At 48.7% G+C, this 20,853-nt stretch overlaps 1 protein-coding gene across 6 annotated transcripts; it reads left to right on the forward strand.

The window, feature by feature from the left end:
- The first annotated feature begins 1,510 nt into the window (after positions 1 to 1,510).
- On the forward strand, positions 1,511 to 15,861 carry LOC104263629 (keratin, type I cytoskeletal 14). 6 transcript variants are annotated; one of them, XM_059830612.1, is made up of 9 exons: positions 1,511 to 1,824; positions 11,160 to 11,452; positions 13,275 to 13,357; positions 13,666 to 13,822; positions 14,092 to 14,253; positions 14,349 to 14,474; positions 14,600 to 14,820; positions 15,184 to 15,233; positions 15,757 to 15,861. In XM_059830612.1, exons 1-9 carry the CDS (start codon positions 1,524 to 1,526, stop codon positions 15,852 to 15,854), a joined length of 1,491 nt encoding a protein of 496 aa, XP_059686595.1. In that variant the 5' UTR covers positions 1,511 to 1,523; the 3' UTR covers positions 15,855 to 15,861. The 6 variants fall into 6 exon arrangements, with proteins under 6 accessions (XP_059686595.1, XP_059686597.1, XP_059686598.1 ...); XM_059830614.1 differs by having other exon boundaries at positions 1,511 to 1,812; positions 11,220 to 11,452; XM_059830615.1 differs by lacking the exons at positions 11,160 to 11,452; positions 13,275 to 13,357; positions 13,666 to 13,822; ... (3 more) ...; positions 15,184 to 15,233; positions 15,757 to 15,861 and adding exons at positions 3,314 to 3,396; positions 3,944 to 4,100; positions 4,370 to 4,531; ... (2 more) ...; positions 5,614 to 5,626; positions 5,955 to 6,127 and having other exon boundaries at positions 1,511 to 2,033.
- The last annotated feature ends 4,992 nt before the right edge of the window (positions 15,862 to 20,853 follow it).

Below are 20,853 nucleotides of genomic sequence, written 5' to 3' on the forward strand. Positions count from 1 at the left end.
AGAGAAAGCACAAAAGGGTTCCTAATCCCTATAACTCTCTTTCACTACCTCACAGGCACCTCTGCTAAAAGAAAAAATAACTTCTCTTATCCGAGAATGACATCGCTGGAGCCAGGCAGGCCAGCAGGTTGGGTGTGCGATTTTCCACTGTATTCTGAAAGAGCTGGCGCCACATCAGTAAAGGTTGTTTTTTTTTTTCTCCGACAAAGAATAAAACAGTGCAGTGTCTCCCTTCCTGGTTCTCTGCTGCTTTTTTCACGCTAATGCCTGTCCAGCTGCATTACTGCAATCACCACGCTCAATCCCTTAATAGCACGATGCGATGCAGGCGTGGCTGTCGGGGTGGCTGCATTGCCTCGTCTCCGTACATCTCTTCTGCGTTGCCCTGTTTAAACCCTCTGCTTCGCAGGTGGCCGTGGTGTTCTTGCTCCTCACTGCCCTGTGTGTTGCACTTTGCCCATCAGTACTTTTGATACAAGCGCTGTGGGTCCTGCTGAGTTATGTTAGCATTGTGTCTTGCAGCTGCAAATGTGTTGGAAAAAGCATATCAGCACTGAGAAGGATTGATCATACTCTTCCCATCAGAAATTGCACGTAATGTGTCCTGGCAGTGAGTGTCTAATGTAGCTTCAAATTCTTTTTCTCTCATTTAGACTATTTAAGCATTAAAACCTGCCTCAGCAATGAGATAGAAGAAATTGTGGCACAGAAGCTTTTCGCTTCTACAACTCTTTTAGAAGTCACAGACTGTTTTTGAGGAGCCTGTGAAAGGTGATGCAGCAAAGCAGATGCCACGGCGAAACATCAGGCATCTGCCTTTTAAACTGACTGAAAAACCACTGTTGTAGGGACTTTCCAGTCTCTGTAGAAAGATTCACCCTAGACTAGTACAGGAGCAGAAATTACTGGCGTTTCCTCTCTTTTGAGCTACAAGATTTCTGCCAAATACGGTATCGGTACACAAATACCGCCAGGTCTGTGCTTGTCCTGGGACAGAGGTCCTGACAGGAAAATTTCCTTCTGGCTTTGGGTTGGCCCATACAAAGATTATGGATGCTCTTAAGTCAGCAGCTTTCGTTGGCTTTAGACTCTTTAAAAAAGCAAATAAATAGGTTTGTAGATTTTTAATGATACTTGCAGGCCACTTGGCATATCACAGAGGATTCACTTGTGTTACTTCATGAAGGAGCAGCAGGGTGGAGCTGGAGCGAGCACCGCTGCGTCTCAGGTGCAACAGTGAAATGCTAAAACGTAGCCGTGAGCAAGGAGCCTTCGGTCTGAATCACGCTGGGTGCTGGGAACTAAAGCGGAAGGAGGAGATCCTGTGTGTGCCGTAGTGCTTCTAGTGGGATGTGACAAAAGATGTGAAATCGGGGAGAGAAAAATGATGATTCTGGAATTTGGCTCTGGCTGTCAGGGGTGACGAAAAGCGCTGGCAACGCCTCCTGCCCGGGCTATAAAGGGCTCCAGCAAGCACTCGCTGTTTGCACTGCCGAGCCGGGTTTGTCTCTCCAGCCTTCGCCATGAGCACCACTGTCAGGCAATACTCCTCCTCCACCTCCCTCAAGGGATTCGGTGGCCTGGGTGGAGGCTCCAGCAGGCTTTCCTCCGTGCGTGTTGGGGGAGGAGGGTACAGAGCCCCCAGCGTCCACGGAGGCTCTGGCAGCTACTCTGTCTCTTCCCGCATCGTCTCGGGGCTCGGCAGTGGCTATGGGGGCAGCTACTGCAGCAGCGTAGGAGGGGGCCTCGGCAGTGGCTTTGGGGGTAGCTATGGGGCTGGCTTTGGGGCTGGCTTTGGAGGTGGCTTTGGAGGTGGCTTTGGAGGTGGCGATGGCATCCTCCCGGCTGGCGAAAAGGAGACGATGCAGAACCTCAACGACCGCCTGGCTGCCTACCTGGACAAAGTGCGTGCCCTGGAGGAGGCCAACACTGACCTGGAGGTCAAGATCAGGGAATGGTACAAGAAGCAGGGACCTGGTCCAGACCGTGACTACAGCCCCTACTACAGGACTATCGAGGAGCTCAGGAACAAGGTAGGATGCTGTCATTAACACAGCGGGACGTCGTGTTATCAGAGGGGAAGCAGAAACACTGGCTGCTACCTCTGTAATTAGTAAGCACTAACTGTGTTGTAAAAGGTATCTCAGATGCACATGCAGAATGCCAGGCTGGAAATGCAGAGATTTCTCAATGTCAGCCTTTGATTACATCCTTCTAGATGGAACAAATGGCAGTTTTCACTGGAAGAAGCAGATGTAAAAGGACATAATGCAAAAATGAAGAATAAGAGACAAGTCTGCATATTTTTTGAGAGTTTAAAATGAGTATGCAGGGAAGTTCTAGCTGTGCGCAATCTGTGCAACATTGATATATTTGTAAACATTCAGTGAATGTTTACAGTGAAACTTGTTTCAGCTCCTCCCTATCGATGTGATTTAGATGCTAAAGAGAAAAAGATGGAACTGACCAATAATGAGTTTTTCATCTCCTTTTGGCAGTCACTGCCCCAGGGCCAGGCTTGCTGCAAACCCACCAACCCAGGCAGCTCTGGGGGGATTTCCCTCGATTCTGATTTGATTCCCACCACCCCATTTTGGAGGAAGTAGTCAAGAGTGGACTTTGTTCTTCTCTGTTACTTCTTAGGTATGAATTGCCTCCAGTAAACACAAAGGAAGGCTGCGTACAGCTGGAGCTGCAGGAGTGCTGGCAAATGATGCTGGGAATCCATTTCCTTGGCACCATAACTGATGTCCTCCCATACTCTGACTTGAATCTTCTCCCAGTGTGGATTGCTCCTGGTTTTGTAATACAAAAATCTGAAGCTGTAGGCACCTGCTCGCTGTGTTTTGCTCCATTTCTGCAGTTGACAAATTAAATCCATCCCTGAACAAATGGGCACAAGGTTTGCCAAGCACAAGCACCCTGATGGTCCATCTGTCCTGCCAGAAGAGCCTCACGGTGCTGTGGATGGGGGAGCAGGTGATTCCTCCTTGACCCTTGCATAATCAGCACCTGCCCTGAAGCATGGGAACAAATGCTGTCATCAGATCTCACACACCTTATGTGGCTTCATGCTGCCTTTTGAAATAATTACTGAAGGATTTTTGGAAAAGGAGGTCACAGACTAATCAGCCCCTTCCTGCAGTCAGTCTCAGTTGTGTCTCCCTTGTCCTGATTCCATACACATTTCTGCTAAGGAAACCCCAAGCTTCCCTAAAACTATTTCTGTCTCACTTGTGTCCCATCCCTTGGTCGGTGAGAAGGAGTTCCTGGACACTCACTTAGTGCTTTTTCTTTATCCTCCACCCTCCAGGTCCTGGTGGCCACAGTCGACAATGCTAACCTCCTCCTGCAGATTGACAATGCCAGGCTGACAGCTGATGACTTCAGGACCAAGTAAGCCACATTTCCTTGAAAAATGGAACAAAGTCTGCAGAGACGTTTGATGAAATGGGGAGGAAATCCCATCCAAACCCCAACAAGGCAACGTGGAAACAAAGCCTTCAAAACGAAAGTGTAATTTCCAAAGCAGCTGGTTATCTAAATCTATAGGCGCTTAGGGATTGTTTTGCTTCCGTCAAAACCTTCACTGTTTTATTCCTGTTGCTTGTTCCTCTGTGGTCTGAGCTCTCCTGTACAAAGAACTTGCACTGTGCCTCTGCTGTGCATTTAACTTGTGTGTGTGTAGCTCAACAAAGCCCAGACCTGGTAACAAGGCTCAGTAATATCAGGGTCAAGGTGATGTTATGGGCTCAAATGGGCACTGTTTGACCAGTTGCTCCCCGGCATTCACGAGCATTCACCAGCATTTACCATCAGAAGGTTGTCCACACACCATCGGGGTTATGCAGCATTGACACAATGCCAGCAGCAGCACTGAGAAGCTCTGTCCACGGCTGGGCAAGATCTGGTGCGACTTTTGTGACTGTTCTTGTGTTCCCAGGTTTGAGACGGAGCAGGCTCTGCGCCTGAGTGTGGAGGCTGACATCAACGGCCTGCGCAGAGTCCTGGATGAGCTGACCCTGGCCAGAGCTGACCTGGAGATGCAGATCGAGAACCTGAAGGAGGAGCTGGCCTACCTCAAGAAGAACCATGAGGAGGTGAGCACAGAGCCAGGCTCAAACTGGGACCTACAAAATGTACCTTGTGCCCAATGGAGAGTGGTCAGGTCAAATGTGCAGGAGTGTCTCTGCAATTCGGGCTCTCAGGAGACACTCGAGAGGGCAAGGGGGAGGGAAGCAATCCCTTCAGACAGGACCTCCAGGAGGAGGTCTGTGGGGTTCCTGTGCGGGGTGCAAATAAGAAATTGGTCATGATGGGAATATACCGATTTCACTCTGACGCGTATCATGTGTCCCTTCTGTGCCAGGAAATGAATGCCCTGCGCGGGCAGGTGGGTGGAGAGATCAGCGTGGAGATGGATGCTGCTCCTGGAATCGACCTCACCAAGATCCTGGCTGAGATGAGGGAGCAGTATGAGAGCCTGGCCGACAAGAACCGCAGGGACGCCGAGCAGTGGTTCTTCAGCAAGGTGAGCTGGCTCGCCGGCAGCGTAGCGGGGCAGGCGGGACCCGAGGCTGCGCCCGCTCGCCGGTGCTGCAGCGGCACGGTTTTGCCTTGTTGCAGACAGAAGAGCTGAACCGGGAGGTGGCCATCAACACGGAGCAGCTTCAGAGCGGCAAGACGGAGATCACAGAGCTACGACGCACCATCCAGAGCCTGGAGATCGACCTGCAGTCCCAGCTCAGCACGGTACGAGGGGCCGGCTCCCTGCGGGGTGGGGGGCACGCAGGAGCGCGGGCAAGGGGACGCGTGGGTGCTCCCATCCCTACCTTACTCCATCCCCTCCTGAACGTGTCCTTCTCCTCTGCACGCAGAGAGCGGCATTGGAGGGCACCTTGGCTGACACAGAAGCCCGCTACGGCACCCAGCTGGCCCAGCTACAGGGGCTGATCACCAGCGTGGAGGAGCAGCTGGGTGAGCTGCGGTGCGACATGGAGCGCCAGAACCACGAGTACAGGGTCCTCCTGGATGTCAAATGCCGCCTGGAGCAGGAGATCGCCACATACCGCCGGCTCCTGGAGGGCGAGGATGCCCAGTACGTAGAGGGGCTTCTCTTGGGAGGGCACATCGGGAGGAGACGGGTAATAGCAAAGGAAATTAGAAATGAACAACCTGCGTTCCCTGGAGGATGCTGTGCGCCCATTTCCTGACCCACGGCACGCAACAGGGTCTCCCTGTTCGGTCCTACTAGTCCAGAACAGCCCAGTGGTTATGACAGTGCTGCAGCATCCCTGGGATCCACTTCCCATCCCTCCAGTATCTGTGTGATCTTGGGGAAGGAGCAGGTACCACTGCTGCTTGTTGCAGCTGGGATACGTGCTGTCTTTATGCCTGAATCCCCATGGCACACATAAATCCTTAGCATTTTCTTCCATTCAATTTTGACACTAGGCAGTTTCCAGTAGGCATTTTAATCACATACTGGTACAAGAAGAAATGGCGGGGTTTTAAATAATGATTTTGTCTTAGAGACTACTCACTTTTTTTCTGTTTCTGATCATTCTTCCTCTTTTCTCCTTCTGTAGCATGTCTTCCCACTATGTCTCACAGCCTGTGAAAGAAGGTAAGAAAATGTCTTGGCTGAAGCACTGATCACATGTACCTCTGTCATATCCTTAGTGACCTTTTTACTAATTTACTAAAATTACTATATTATTATATTTTCAAAATGTGAATTGACATAAACCACTCTTATGATATACCAAAACATGTTTCAGAAGATTATCTGTGCAGACTGAAACTATACAATAAAGTATTTAGGGCTAGGAATGTGGTGGTTATATTGGGTTTCTGAGGCAGTTATTGGTAATAACAAATCTACCCATGAAAATCTTTAAAACACTTTCTCCTTGCTTCCCTGTAAATAACGGTTCCTTCTTTCTCCTTTGTAGCACCTGTAACTACCCGTCAAATCCGCACAATCTTTGAGGAAGTCCAGGACGGGAAGGTGATTTCCTCCCGTGAGCAGATCACCCCGGCTGCCCACTGAGACGGCTGCCTGGTTTGCCGCAAACCTCGCATAGCAAAGCAGAAGATTCCAGCTTATGTGCTGTGGCTGTGCAGCTCACGAAACACATCTTCTCTTTTTATCACACCCCTGCTTTCCTCACCCTTTCTCTAAGCGCTGTGCCGCGCTCAGAAATCAAATAAAGCTTTTCTTCGCACTCATGCAAACCAGAGTCTTGTCTTGCTACTCTGAAGAGTCAGGCTGTCCCAGTCCTGGAGCTGGGGGACAAAGCTCCTCTCTGGAACGAGTAATACTCTCCATCTTTGGAGAGAATGTGCTCTGGGGCCAGTACACCTGCACTTCGGTACTACCCTACACTGCTATACACCCTCTACACCTAGACTTCCATAATACCCGAGACCAGTCTGCTTCAGTGAAGACAGCTGATGTGGGTGGAGGTCTAGAAAGGAACTGATTACATGGTTGTGGGAGGCAAAACTTAGGAGAGTCTTTGCATTTCATCTCAGATTTGGCACTGGGACTTTCAGGTTAGGGCAAAGTGCTGCTTCCCTGGGTGCAGTGTACAGCAACAGCAGAGCTGAAGCTTTTAACTCAGTGAGTCCAAGCAAGAAAGTGAACAAAAATCAGGTCATGCAGCCAGGACCCTGCACACGATTCCCTCGCCAGCACTGCCTCAGCAGCTGCCGTGCAGTGCAGATAACAAGCTTTGTGGTAAAATGAAATTAAGCCATAGATATGGCAGGGATACATTGGCTGATGCCCCTCCAGAAATACAAACTCAGCTTAGCTTAAGTCTTGCTTCCAAAGGCACTGCTAAAGGGTGAGGAAAACAAGTGATGGTCAGTGGTGGGTATGGTCTATACAAGCAAAAAGATTAAAACTCTTCTGGGAGTTATTTCTGGCGCTCCCCGGCAGTCAGTGGCTGTTCCTCATGCAGCAGTTCACGTTGCCGTCAGCTGGCCCAGCCGTTCCTGGAAAGCCAGTTCAGACACATTCTTGGCTGGATTCTGCCACATTTATTACTCCATAAATCCAACTTCTAAATCAATGGGATGATTCAGAGAAGCGCTACTGAATGTGTATAAGAATAGAGCTGGCCACGCAGTTTTAAAACCCCTTTCCAGAAAATCTGCCTGGATTTTATGGGGAGATAAGAGACAGTTCATGTTTTTTTCAAAACACTGAAAGGATCCCTGCTGTGCATCATCCGCACCCCAAGCCAAGGTGCCAGGAGCAGGGATGCATGCTCTAGAGGCACCCCATGCTGCAGCCATGCAGCTCTGCCCGGTGTCGGCTGGGGCTGTATCGCCCCTGTCCGCGCAGAGCAGATCCTCTGCGACGCAGGCAGGGCATCAGCTGCCCTGAGCCCTGAGCGCAGCAGCCCTGCGCGAGCCAGCTTAAAGTAGTCCCAGCATCCACCGACTTGTGGTAGACATGGCTTTGGTTTTGAAGCTTACCGCTGACGAACAGTGATCTCATTTCCACTCAGATTCCACCAAAGGACACATAAACACAACCCAGTAAAGGAGCGCTGTGGTCAGGAGAACGGCTCCCACCGCTCTGCCACTGCACGTGCTCCCAGCGTGTTGTGGATGGGCCACAAGCAAATAACGGGGCACGACTCCTGACCCGAGGCTTTTCCAGCCACAGCATCTCTGCAGTCCTACAGACTGTGCTCCCTCCGCTCCCGCACCCGTGAACGAGCCTGAGGGGTGCCTGCCGAGGGGTGCTCCATGCCCCGGGGCTGGATGAGGTCAGGCGTTGTGCAGCCCAAGCTCAGGTGCCTGAGAAGGGTAGGGACAGACACAGCCTGCAATTAATACGTGGGGCTTCCCAGGTCACCTCTTAGGGACCCCCCGTTCTCCCCATGGATGGTGCAGGGACCATCAACACCTCCCGCAGCTCCTCCACCCCCGTGGTGGCTGTGCCCCTCCAGCTGCCACCCTCCTGACACCCGGCGTGGGGATGCTGAAGGTCCCTCGCTGCAATTCATCCTTGCTTTATATTTTTCTCATGGAAAAGTCTGGGCACACCCGTCTTTCTATAGAAACAACAAATAATACTTTGCTAACAAAATCCCCTGTTTTAATTACTCCTGTTACTGCAAATTGTGAGGGACGTGTGGAAAACAGATGTTGATTCTCTCCTGCCTTAAGCATTAATAATTAATCCTGACCTTAAGAAACCCGTCGAGGAGGGAGCTGCAGGTGGTGGCTTATGCAGACAGGCAGCGGCAGCTTGAGGTAGGTTTCAGAAAGTGGTATTTTATTCCAGAAACACAGTTTAACTTCTCAGGCTACACTGAGTTAATCTGATATAAAAGACCACTTTAGAAAGAGACATTAAGGTGTGGCTTTTCAGGCTTTTAGGGAACTTTCCTATGGTAATTTGATACTAAGGCAAACTTTATACGTGCACTGAAATAAACAGGGAATTGTTTTTGTCCAGCTAGTTTCATCTACCAGGTCTGCTGATCTGTATGTTTAGAGCCAGAACTTCATCTCTGTTTTCCTCCTGAAGTAAGACAGTACTGCATCTTTAAACACCAATGTGCTACCATAAAATTACTATTATGCCATAGAACTGGCATTCTGATTTTGAAATGTATAAAAAATAGGCTCATAGTGTGCATGTGCTCATGAAACAGAGGCAGAATCTGATTTACTAGTCAGCCTTTTACTTAAAAGAGAGTGTGATACAAACAATATGTAGTCATTTGTGGTTGTGTTCAATGGGAGGTCATGTAAATAATGTCTTAGAATTTTTAATATGTTGTTTCAAGTCTTAATTAACACCTCATGATTTTAATTGCTGCCTTGTGGTATTATCAAAATATCATAGATATTTTGAGCAATGTGTATTTTTATGACACAGCGGTTAAATAGGAAACAAAAGATGAAAGAAAATACAATTTCATGTAAAGAAAGAATATGTTGTTAATGTTGTAACATTGTGACAGTTATTCATCCTACAGCTGGTCTGTGGGATGCTGATTATTGCTGCTGGCTGACCGGTCCGAAAGGCTTTGCTCATGTCCAGGCTGAGGGTCTGGACTTGCATGGGGGCTCTGTACTGTTTTTGTCACTGACGTTCCCCTTTCTCTCTGCCACCGCTGCACTCAGCGGGGACAATCCACGAGTTCTGCCCTTTTGTTTAGTGCGGGTGAAGGTGAGGAAATGAAGACGGGGAGAAAGCACATTCCTTGGAGCTACACGTCCCAGCCGCCCCCGTGCTGCTGCGCCTTTGCCATCCACACCTGGGGAGGACGAGCAGAAAGTGGGCGTCCGCTGGCTCCGCGCCCCGTCTCCTGGCGCTCACGCGACAAGAAGATGCTGCCGCCAAGAGACTGAACCCGTCCTCCGGCCAGAGCAAACACGGTGGAGATTCCGGTTCTCCAGTTCTCCAAATTGTACAGACTTGTCTCCATTCACCAGTGGAAAATGGGAACATCGCTAGATGTGCTTCTCCACAGCAGCCAACTCCTGATATTCCAAGGACACATTCCACTCTATCATTTCCAGCTTTCTTCAGATAGATGGGAGGGAGTCATGCCCTCTAAAGCTACTTAGAAATGTACCTTTGTTGCTTATTTCCATACTTTTTCCCCCCTCCTTTGGCAAATGATCTAAGGAAGAACTTGGCTGTTGGGAAGGGGTTGTTGGGGCCTGTCTGCAAAGACAGTCAAACAATTCACCATGCACACACACGAGAAATACCTTCTCCTCCACACCCTGCATTATTAGCTAGTGACACTCAGATTTGTGGTTTCTACCTGTGACGCAGGTCAGCACTGAGAACAGACAGTGGAGCTTGACCATGCCTGGGGCACTCGGTTTTTGAGCCTTTTTGCTCTTCAGAGGCAACCGGTGTCTCTCCTGAAGCTCTGTTTACGTGGGAGCTGTAAATTCCAAACTCACACTGCAGTTGTTCCCCCTGGTCACAACTGATTGGATGTTCATCATAGAAAACATCGTTAGCATTAGCTGCTAAGCTATGTTACTGTCAACTTTGCGCTCTTTTTCACAGTGCTTAGAGACTAGGAGCATTTTTCCTTACATCCTTCATCTATTTTATGCTATTCCACATTTTTTTCCTCAAGCATCTCATAATTTTTAAGTTATGCCAGCTAGTAGCCATACCCTGCCCTTTCTGAATGCTTTGCTAGGCTCTCATTGACAAAAGAACAAGACAAACCAACGACTGCTTATTGCCTTTTCATATTCCTCCACTCTTGGGTGGTCTCTGAAGCAAAGTGAAGAATTGAATGAGCCCTGAAGCATGAACTCCCTTTTCATTGCTTTTTCAGTAGAGAACATCCCTCCCTCTGTGGATAAAAGAGAGGACTTGTATTTCCAGGATTGGTAGCCAAGTTCCTTCTGGCACCATTGTACTCACGGGACTGTAGATGTACATTCAGGGCATCACGACGTGGTTGTTGTCCCTGCAGGTGTGCTGTGCGTACAACCTAAGTAGAGACAGGAAACTGTAGTAGCTGGGACAAAAATACACGGGAAAAGAGAGGCTGACTTACTCCATTGAAACGCTGTCTGCATAGCTCTGGTGCAGAGCTAACAGTACAAAGCCGTATTAAAATGTAGCCCTGAGCAAGGAGCCTCCTACTTTGAATCACACCTGACTATTTACTTGGAAACGGAAGAAGCATAAAGACGCCCTTTTCGAGATAAAAAGTTTCTAATGGAATATGACAAAAAGCATGAATAGAACAAAGGCAAAAATGACGATTCTGGAAGCTGGCTCAGATTTTAGGAGTGATGAAAATCGTCAGGAATGCAACAGAAAAAAAAGCGCCGGCAACGCCTCCTGCCCGGGCTATAAAGGGCTCCAGGCCAGGGGGAAGTGAGCACTCGCTGTCTGCACTGCCGAGCCGGGTTTGTCTCTCCAGCCTTCGCCATGAGCACCACTGTCAGGCAATACTCCTCCTCCACCTCCCTCAAGGGATTCGGTGGCCTGGGTGGAGGCTCCAGCAGGCTTTCCTCCGTGCGTGTTGGGGGAGGAGGGTACAGAGCCCCCAGCGTCCACGGAGGCTCTGGCAGCTACTCTGTCTCTTCCCGCATCGTCTCGGGGCTCGGCAGTGGCTATGGGGGCAGCTACTGCAGCAGCGTAGGAGGGGGCCTCGGCAGTGGCTTTGGGGGTAGCTATGGGGCTGGCTTTGGGGCTGGCTTTGGAGGTGGCTTTGGAGGTGGCTTTGGAGGTGGCGATGGCATCCTCCCGGCTGGCGAAAAGGAGACGATGCAGAACCTCAACGACCGCCTGGCTGCCTACCTGGACAAAGTGCGTGCCCTGGAGGAGGCCAACACTGACCTGGAGGTCAAGATCAGGGAATGGTACAAGAAGCAGGGACCTGGTCCAGACCGTGACTACAGCCCCTACTACAGGACTATCGAGGAGCTCAGGAACAAGGTAGGATGCTGTGATTACCAAGGCATCTTCATTAAAGTCACTTTTAAAAAGATGACCCTGTTCCTAAAAGCTGAATGGAAGAGTATTAACAAATGACAGGTAATTGGTCTGAGATGGGAAAACAGAAAGAGCATGCTTGGAAATAATAGTCATAATGTATGAACTGCAGTTTCTTGATCATGTCCTCCACAAGGCACAAAGATGGGTTTTGTATTGACTGTTTCAGTGTAGGGAGAAAGACGGGCAGGCAAGCTGGAGTCAGAGACTATCAGACATCGGTTCAGCTTACCTGATGCTACAGGGTGCGTACTGCCACGCCAGTCATCTCCTGCCTTTCCTCGATGCTACTTATGCCCCAAGTATGTGCTCCCTTTGCCAGGCTCCTGATTAAGCACTCTGCAGGCAGGGACACGTTATCTCTTTGGCACTGTTCACTACTGAATGATATGCAAATGGGAATGCTAAGTCGTTCTCATAAATATCCTACAAATCAGACCTTTGCTAGCCTGATAGGAGGCTCCAGGTAGACGTTAAAAAAGAAAGAAACTGCCCTATGGGATGTTTGTTCTTTGGGATGTGCAAACACAGGCATGAGTGAAAATCCAGGAGTCAGAACATACTGGGTGGTGGTAGGTGGCTTCAGAGGTGCTGAAGTCAAGTGCGTGCCCTGCTCTGAAATGCAGTAGATGAAATCATGGCCAAGCTTGTTTCTTTAGCCTTAGCAGCTCCCCATCTGATTTTAGGCAAAGGTCCTTGAACAAAAGCACCAGAATCCGTGCTTCCTCTCTTACCCTGCCATTGTTGTCCTCCCTCTGCTCATGTTACTCATCGTGAGCTGATTGCCTGGTCCTTCAGCACTGCCTACGTGAGGTGACAGCAACCTTAGTCAGCTCAGGCTCCACTGGAGGGGATGGAGGTGTGGGCGGCTGGGTAACGACAATACCTGGTCTGTGAGAGTAAATGCCAGGGAAATGGGGCAGCCCTGACAGGCTCAGGGATCAGCCCCTGGGGGAAATCACATACCTAGAATTTTTCAGTTCTTTAACCCTTCTCTTGGGCTTCACCTTGGGGTGAAGGGCTCTTGCCTTGATACACAAAGCTCCTCTTCAAATTCCAGCTTGTCAGGTGTGCTCTGATCTGGAGCACAGAAACATGTGGAGGCAGAAGTTGTCTCCAAATTTGAGCAGTGAAGCGCTGGGTCTCACAGAAACCCTCTGCTCGTGATCCAGAGGGAGGCAGACCCTTCCCTCCCTTCCCCTCCCGCACTGCAGCCGAGAAATTACCACATCAATATTCCTGGATTATTGCTTGGATATCCTCTGGAGCATCAGAACTCAGTGAGAGCTTTTCATTAGCTTGTGGCTACAGAAATTACTGCTCATTAAATGGCCAATCATTTTCAAAATCCCAGAACAAATATTCGCACCCCAGGTGTAATTACGAAAGCAAAAGGATTCAGGTACAAGACACTCCTTCCTCAACCCTTTTTTCCTTCTCAGCTGGGCTGTTCAGCATCGCCAGACAAAGCCCAGAGTGCTGCCAGGACTCTGAGCGTGGTGTGAGCGCCTGGAGATGCCACTCGGGCAGGGGCAACGGGCTGCGGCATATGCACGTGCCATTGTCTTCACAGGACCGAATCAGTGCCAATGAGAGACTGAGAACGAGTATCCTGTCTCTCTCTTTGCAGAGTCCGTGTGGAAGACCGGCCCAATGGGCAGGAGGTTCAGTGCTGCTCCAGTCCTCCTTCTGAACAGGAACTCAGGCAGCAGCATGCCATTTTTTGGAACTACTTTTTCACTCTTTCGCTTTCTACCCCCCCCAGATTCTTGCTGCAACTGTTGAAAATGCCAACATCGTCTTACAGATTGACAATGCCAGGCTGGCAGCTGATGACTTCAGAACCAAGTAAGTCCAATGCCTTTGAGAGCTCTTATGAGAAGGGAGGGAAAAGCCAGTCTGTTTAAGGCTTGGCTTTGCTTTCTGCAACTGAAGTTGCTCCATCAGGTCACTGCTCACTAAAATTGTGACATTTGGGAAGCGTACATCTCTTCCTGGGCACAGCATTGTCTGGACATGCCTACACTGTGGAGAGCCATGCATGCACATTTAATAAAAGATGCTTGGCAGAAATACGCCAAGCTGGGGAAGGAAACAACATGAAAAAGCCTGTATGAGCTGGGCTCCGCTGTGCAACTGTGTGTGTCTGTTCCCAGGTTTGAAACAGAGCAGGCTCTGCGCCTGAGTGTGGAGGCTGACATCAACGGCCTGCGCAGAGTCCTGGATGAGCTGACCCTGGCCAGAGCTGACCTGGAGATGCAGATCGAGAACCTGAAGGAGGAGCTGGCCTACCTCAAGAAGAACCATGAGGAGGTGAGCACAGAGCCAGGCTCAAACTGGGACCTACAAAATGTACCTTGTGCCCAATGGAGAGTGGTCAGGTCAAATGTGCAGGAGTGTCTCTGCAATTCGGGCTCTCAGGAGACACTCGAGAGGGCAAGGGGGAGGGAAGCAATCCCTTCAGACAGGACCTCCAGGAGGAGGTCTGTGGGGTTCCTGTGCAGGGCGCAAATAAGAAATTGGTCATGATTGGAATATACCGATTTCACTCTGACGCGTATCATGTGTCCCTTCTGTGCCAGGAAATGAATGCCCTGCGCGGGCAGGTGGGTGGAGAGATCAGCGTGGAGATGGATGCTGCTCCTGGAATCGACCTCACCAAGATCCTGGCTGAGATGAGGGAGCAGTATGAGAGCCTGGCCGACAAGAACCGCAGGGACGCCGAGCAGTGGTTCTTCAGCAAGGTGAGCTGGCTCGCCGGCAGCGCAGCGGGGCAGGCGGGACCCGAGGCTGCGCCCGCTCGCCGGTGCTGCAGCGGCACGGTTTTGCCTTGTTGCAGACAGAAGAGCTGAACCGGGAGGTGGCCATCAACACGGAGCAGCTTCAGAGCGGCAAGACGGAGATCACAGAGCTACGACGCACCATCCAGAGCCTGGAGATCGACCTGCAGTCCCAGCTCAGCACGGTATGAGGGGCCGGCTCCCTGCGGGGTGGGGGGCACGCAGGAGTGCGGGCAAGGGGACGCGTGGGTGCTCCCATCCCTACCTCACTCCATCCCCTCCTGAATGTGTCCTTCTCCTCTGCACGCAGAAAGCGGCATTGGAGGGCACCTTGGCCGACACAGAAGCCCGCTACGGCACCCAGCTGGCCCAGCTACAGGGGCTGATCACCAGCGTGGAGGAGCAGCTGGGTGAGCTGCGGTGCGACATGGAGCGCCAGAACCACGAGTACAGGGTCCTCCTGGACGTCAAATGCCGCCTGGAGCAGGAGATCGCCACATACCGCCGGCTCCTGGAGGGCGAGGACGCCCAGTACGTAGAGGGGCTTCTCTTGGGAGGGCACATCGGGAGGAGACGGGTAATAGACATAAAATATGCTGTGTGGGGACTCGGTCCGATTGCAGCTTTCAGGGATCATCTTTACGTTCTTACCAGCACAGATGACCATTGGTTCTGTCCCTGGTGCCCATCTGCAGTGAGATGCTGTAACGGGCACCTTTCACTGCTGGAAGGGGCAGTGGCCCCTCTGCCCTCCAGGAGAAACCGAGTGGAGCAGTGGTTTTAGCAACTGCTATGAGACTTTTCTGTTTTTCTCCTGCCTGAATACAAAGCCTGTGTAACAACAAAAAAGGATTTTGTCCCTGACTTCTCTTTGTTTTCCTCCTTCTCTTGTAGCATCTCTTCCCAGTACTCCTCTGCTATGTCCTCACACTCGGGCAGAGATGGTAAGAACCTACCTTGCTACACACATTTATAACAAACAGCTTTGAGACCTAATTTTAGAGCAGCTGCCAAACTGATGGAGTGAAAATCACTCCATGGGCATGCTGTGTCACCTTGCTGGATGAATCAGAGTGACAGCAGTCAAGAGAGCTTGTGCGCATCTTACAACTGCTAACCACAGGAAAAAGATGGCAGGAAGGGAAATACCTTGCACTCCTTTACCACAGGAATGCTTTGCCCTAAATGGGCCTTGTGATTGAGCAGCCAGTGTTCTGGCTTTACACAGACCTGAAAAATCAAGCAACACCATAGATTTAGGGAGTGTGCCTTTTGCCTTCTTGCGCTGCCCCATCAGCCTGGCTCTGCCCTTTTCCTAGCCAATGTAGGGTTGTTTAAAACAGCATTTTCCAGTACCTTGTGGAATTTCTGACATCTTTCTTAAGAACATGCAACATCTGATAATGCATCAAGAAATTTCCCTCCTTCCTGCCCCCTGAATAATTGTCCTCTGCTTTCCTTTTGCAGTCATGACATCTTCCCGTCAGGTCCGCACAATCGTCGAGGAGGTGCAGGACGGGAAGGTGGTCTCGTCCCGGGAGCAGGTTGCGCTCACCACTCGCTAGGAGGGCAAGCAGCTCCAGAGAGCGGCGAGCTGAACCTAGCGTTGTCTGAGGCTGTCTGTGATGGGATTGTGTTGCAGAAAGCAGGCAGCTTCATTCATCTGCTCCTTCTTCCTGTTTTACCCTAATTTCATGTGGGTTCCATCGTGCGCTCTGTACACATTTAATAAAGATTTTTTCCTTATTCATGCAACTGCAGACTTGTCTGTCACTGATACTGATCTCTCAAAGCCGCAGAGTTGTGTGTTCATGCCAGGGGAAGTCCTAAGAAACCACAAGAAGAAGCCAGCGAGAGGAGGGGAACGGAGGGATATGGGTTCCACCTGGAGCAAAAATAATTTGAGACAGCTTTTTCTACTGAACTCATTGCTTGTAAAGACATGGGACTGACTGAGACATAAACCAGATAAGTTTGAAACAAAATGAAGGCAATGGCGGAAGGATGATGTTTGAGGTTGATGTGCCACACAACTAATTAAAGCCAACAAAATAAAGCTCAGTTCTCTAACTCTTGGTATCATAAAGAATCACTTTCTCCTGTAAGTTGAACTTAAATGACTTCAGGAAGACTACTACTGTCATGTGTCCCATTCCGAGACATGAATGCAATATCAGACCGGTTGGCAAATCTTACACGTACATGCCTTCTGTCTTATTTGATTGTCTTTAAATCACACTATTAGGCACATTGTATGAAAACTTTATACAGGTCTTTTCATGCTGCCCGAGGGCTGCACTTAACAGGTTCTAAAGTAACCATTGCTTAATCCGCAGAGGGATGAGTAGCAATAACTTTTTATCACTATGGCATCTAGTAGATCACTGCTAAAATCCTTCTTGAAATACACGAGCTAGTTATCATATGTCAACAACGTCTGCAGGCAAGCTGCCATTCAGGATTAGCAGCTTGTGCACTGGCAGCCAGGTACCAGATCTGCCTTTGCCCACTCGCCTCCTGGACAGTGACACAGGAACCAAAGGATGCTGCGCTGGTCGCACATCCACCAAACTTGCCTTGCGGGCTAGATGATAGAAGAGGAAATCATTTTAGACTCAAAAGCCTGATGGAATTGTTTAGATCCAACTCCATGCTTTCTAGCCAGCAGTACTTGGGAGCTCCATCCAGTCTTGGACCATGGCCTCATGTTTGTCACCCACCTCAAGAATACAGATTTAGGCCTTAGACAAAAGGGAAAGGTGATAGTTTGCAGTAAATCAGCTTCCCTTTGCTCATAATGATGTACAAGGGGCGTCTGTGGCTGAAGCTAAGCACGTTTGTCTCTTGGATTATTATTGGTGATTCATTCTCCCTCAGCCTCCACAAAGGCATTACGGTCCTTATTGGACAATTATAAAGGCATGCTCCCTGGCCTGAACAGACTCTTGAAAAGAGCTGATGATGTCATGCTGGGCATGACAAGACAAGCAAAGGAGAGGGAAGGTGATCGAAGAAGTGGGGAACCTGCCAGGTCTTTCCAGAAAAGGGAGTGTGAAGAGATGTTATCATTCTGTATTAATGGCTAGCAATTACAGAAAAGGGTAGGAAATGAAACACAGACCAAAGTGCAGAGTTCATTGACTGTATCATGCTTTTCTCTTTGCTGCAGTAACAGATCTTCCTCGCAGAAAGGGAAAGTCTTCCAACCCAAGTGAGCTAGAGCCATCTCAAAAATAAAAACTAGATCACGCAATAATGTACTTTAGCGTCAAGCTGTCTTAGACTTTATGGCAATGGGCAAGGGTGCAGCCTGGAAATTCTGAATAAACTGCAAATGTGCTTTTTTTTTGCTATCAGAACAGAGTTGTTATATTTCAGTTGTAAATGGCAGCTTTTTAACTCTTGAATTGTCTGCAGAATGCCCCAAGTGTATGAATACAGAAAGGCTTTCTGAAAACCACAAACATTATGGATTAAATATAAATAGGAGGCTAAAAGATGTCAGTCCAAGAGTATCTGGCTCTGCTGGCAGCATAGTAAGGCATGGCCACTTCTGTAGCCAAAAGGACACAAGGGAGAGATTTATCAAGCAGCATATTTAGTTATCTTTGATACCTGTCACCGAGAGCTAAAATATTTACATTTACATCTGTCAGCAGGAATGGCCTCAAATGAATACCTGAGAAGAGCTGGGAGAATAGCTGGGAGAGCTGACGGAAGGCCCAGGTTTGTAATCAGTTGATTCAGTTCCACTGGGAGGATCTTATCAGGAGTTTTCCTTATTCACCAACATATATTTGCATCAATGAAAAAGGCTTAAACTCTGCATACGGCTCTGCATAACCCTATTATCACAAACCAGAGAGAAGTCCAAGCTCAGCACAAGTAATCACCGTGTTACATTACAGCACTCTGAAGAAGGAAAATACCACATAACTATTAGGCAATTTATTATTACTCTTCGCTACACACAGTTTGTACCTGTGAAACACGGACCAATTATCACATCCAAGAGATGGACAAACACTGGTTTTGGAGACCATTTTTCAAATTTTCTGCAAGATGCAAGCATAAGAAAAGCCTTGTTAGGATTCAGCAAGGAGTTATAGAAGCAAGTCCTCAGTGAATAATGGTGAAACTTTAATGGACAACCAAACAAAAAAGGAAACCCAAGAATGTCCCTGAAAGGTATTTCATCAGCTGAGACACAGAGAGAAATATGTAGGATGTGCCAGTGTCAAACTTCATATATAATAGCAAGAATACTTACAATGAATAATACTTAAAATGAGTATCATGTTTCTGATCTTTAATCCATGTTCGCATCAGACGGTTGTTTTTACAATGCCCTTGAGAAGGAGGATTACTGTTATTATTGTTTCCATCCTACAAAGCATGAAGTTGAGACTCGGAGAAGCTGAACAATTTGCCTAGGGTGATTTACAAAGCTGGGATCAGAACCCTGAAGCGTCTGGTGTCATCAGTGAGATGGAGATCAGTTTCAGTACAGCCAATAACATGCAGAAAAAAAGTGGAATGACAATTACATCAATAGCTAGATAAGCAAATACTTTGTAAATAGCAAACACAGGAATTTTCCATAGGGGAAGCACTGAAATTTAGCTGACAATGAGCAGACGGGAGCTAGGGCTGCTTGTAGTTCTCACTGCTCTATCAGGGCCTCCTGATAGATAAGGCTCTCCAAGCCAGAGGCCAGCCCTGCCCAGGCTGGCGGGACATGCACAAGCCCAAGCTGGCATGCTTCGGATGCCAGCCCGTGCCTGGCTCTCAGCTTCTCTTCCCTGGCACTCCCTGGCGGCTGCTTCAAGCCCGAACCTGAGCTCGGGCGGCCGGTCAGCGGGTGATGGACAGCAGCTTGGGCTCCGGCAGGGACTCAGGGTTGGTGTCTGAGTCACCAAGTTTCCAGGGAAGTTCTCTTGGACATAAAACCAGCTAGTGAGTCCGGGAATATTTTTAATAACGTGAAATGCTGGATCTCCTTCTTGGGGGCACATTACACTTTCTGTACTTCACATGCATTAGCTTAAGAAACAGTCTTAAGCCTTAAAATATCCTGAGACTACCAAAGGACTTCCCTCCGGGTAAATCTAATCTTTCTTTCTCATTTTCATTGCTTTTTTGAACCTGATAATTTTGTGCAGTAGAAAAACCCTTGGGAATAACTCCACAGTGCCCATCGTCTACCACCATCCTGCTCTCCCCTGTAAAGCACAGTACAAGACGCAAATGTAAAGCTGAAGTACAATTCCTTTCTTTCTATTTTTCACAAAGCTCATTAAATGGGAACAGCACCTTTGCCTAGGGGAGGCTTTTCTGCCCGTTTGTTACTTGAAGTAGTAATTTTTCCTTGTCAGGCCTGCACTGCTGTTTCTGAAATGCCTGCCGGGAAATCCTCGTAAGCCATCATTTCTCTCCTCCTCTTACTCCCTCAGGGAGCAACGTTGCCTGCGAGGGGCTCCCAAGTCAACCGAGGACGGCTCATCAGAGGCATTGCCCGTGGCTGGCTACAAGACTGTGGTGAGCAAATTTCCGTCTGCAGACTCCAGTCTGGAAGTCAATAAAAGTTAATTCTGGAAAGAGCCTTCCATTATGCATGTAGATACCATCATTAACAGATCTCCTTATAAAAAAATGAAAATCTCTTGTAATGAAATGAGGACTGTAATTGCTGGCAGGTCTTGAGGTATGCTCTGGTGTAAAAGCCAGAGCTGGTTTTAATAAAAATCTCACATTTTGGAAAGGAAAAAAGCTACCATGAAAAACACACAAATCCAGTAAAATCAAGAGTGGAATTATTATTCTCCTTTACAAAAGCTGTAGAGATTCTAATGACCATTGGCTACAGAGACCTATGGCAAGGTCTGAAGTTCAAGAAGCAAGGAAGAAATGTGGACATCTCTGCTTAGTTTTCAATAACTGACACCCCCCCCCCCCTTAACGTTTTAATTTTTCTCATTGAAAAAGGAAGGCCTATGTATTCCTCGATGAGATGAAATGAAGTGTTGGCTCAGCATTATTTTTACAATTCTTCTATGGAAAAAAGCCAGATTCTGACCAGTCCTGCTCCTGATTCACTCCCGCTCCAGCAGCGAGAGCAGCTGCAGGGATGCTGCCGGGCTCCATGGCAGAGCTGCCTGATCCTGACCATGCCACAGCCTTCACTCAGGATCTCGCCACTGATGAGGCATGGCATGGTACCATGGCACAGGCTTCCCTTGCTAATTATGGATGTAACAAAGGATGGACATACTCAGAATCCACACCACATTTAAGGTGTTCTGGATTTGCAGTGTCAAGATAAAATCAAGACTAATGAACTTACCCAAATGGCATAAGCAATATTTCTGAAACAGGCTGCACCTGACGCATCCTTTATGTGATGTGTCCAGGTGACCTGGATGCCAAAACCAATGCTGAACGACACATGGGTGAAAGTCAGCCAATATTAGCATGGCTGTATTAATACTATTAATAAAATTAAAGATTCAGATGACAAAACATTTTAATTATTTCCCTTCTTCCTCAATTGAGCATTCCAAGACT

The sequence above is a fragment of the Gavia stellata genome, chromosome 28 (assembly GCF_030936135.1).
Source record: "Gavia stellata isolate bGavSte3 chromosome 28, bGavSte3.hap2, whole genome shotgun sequence".
Taxonomy (NCBI): domain Eukaryota; kingdom Metazoa; phylum Chordata; class Aves; order Gaviiformes; family Gaviidae; genus Gavia; species Gavia stellata.

What these genes read in the sequence shown, in the direction of transcription:
- LOC104263629 (XM_059830612.1), top strand. Translation starts at nt 1,524, where the DNA reads ATGAGCACCACTGTCAGGCAATACTCCTCCTCCACCTCCCTCAAGGGA. An exon ending in GCTGATGACTTCAGAACCAA is followed by an intron (nt 13,358 to 13,665) that starts GTAAGTCCAATG and finishes GTCTGTTCCCAG; the next exon opens with GTTTGAAACAGAGCAGGCTC. An exon ending in TGCAGTCCCAGCTCAGCACG is followed by an intron (nt 14,475 to 14,599) that starts GTATGAGGGGCC and finishes CTCTGCACGCAG; the next exon opens with AAAGCGGCATTGGAGGGCAC.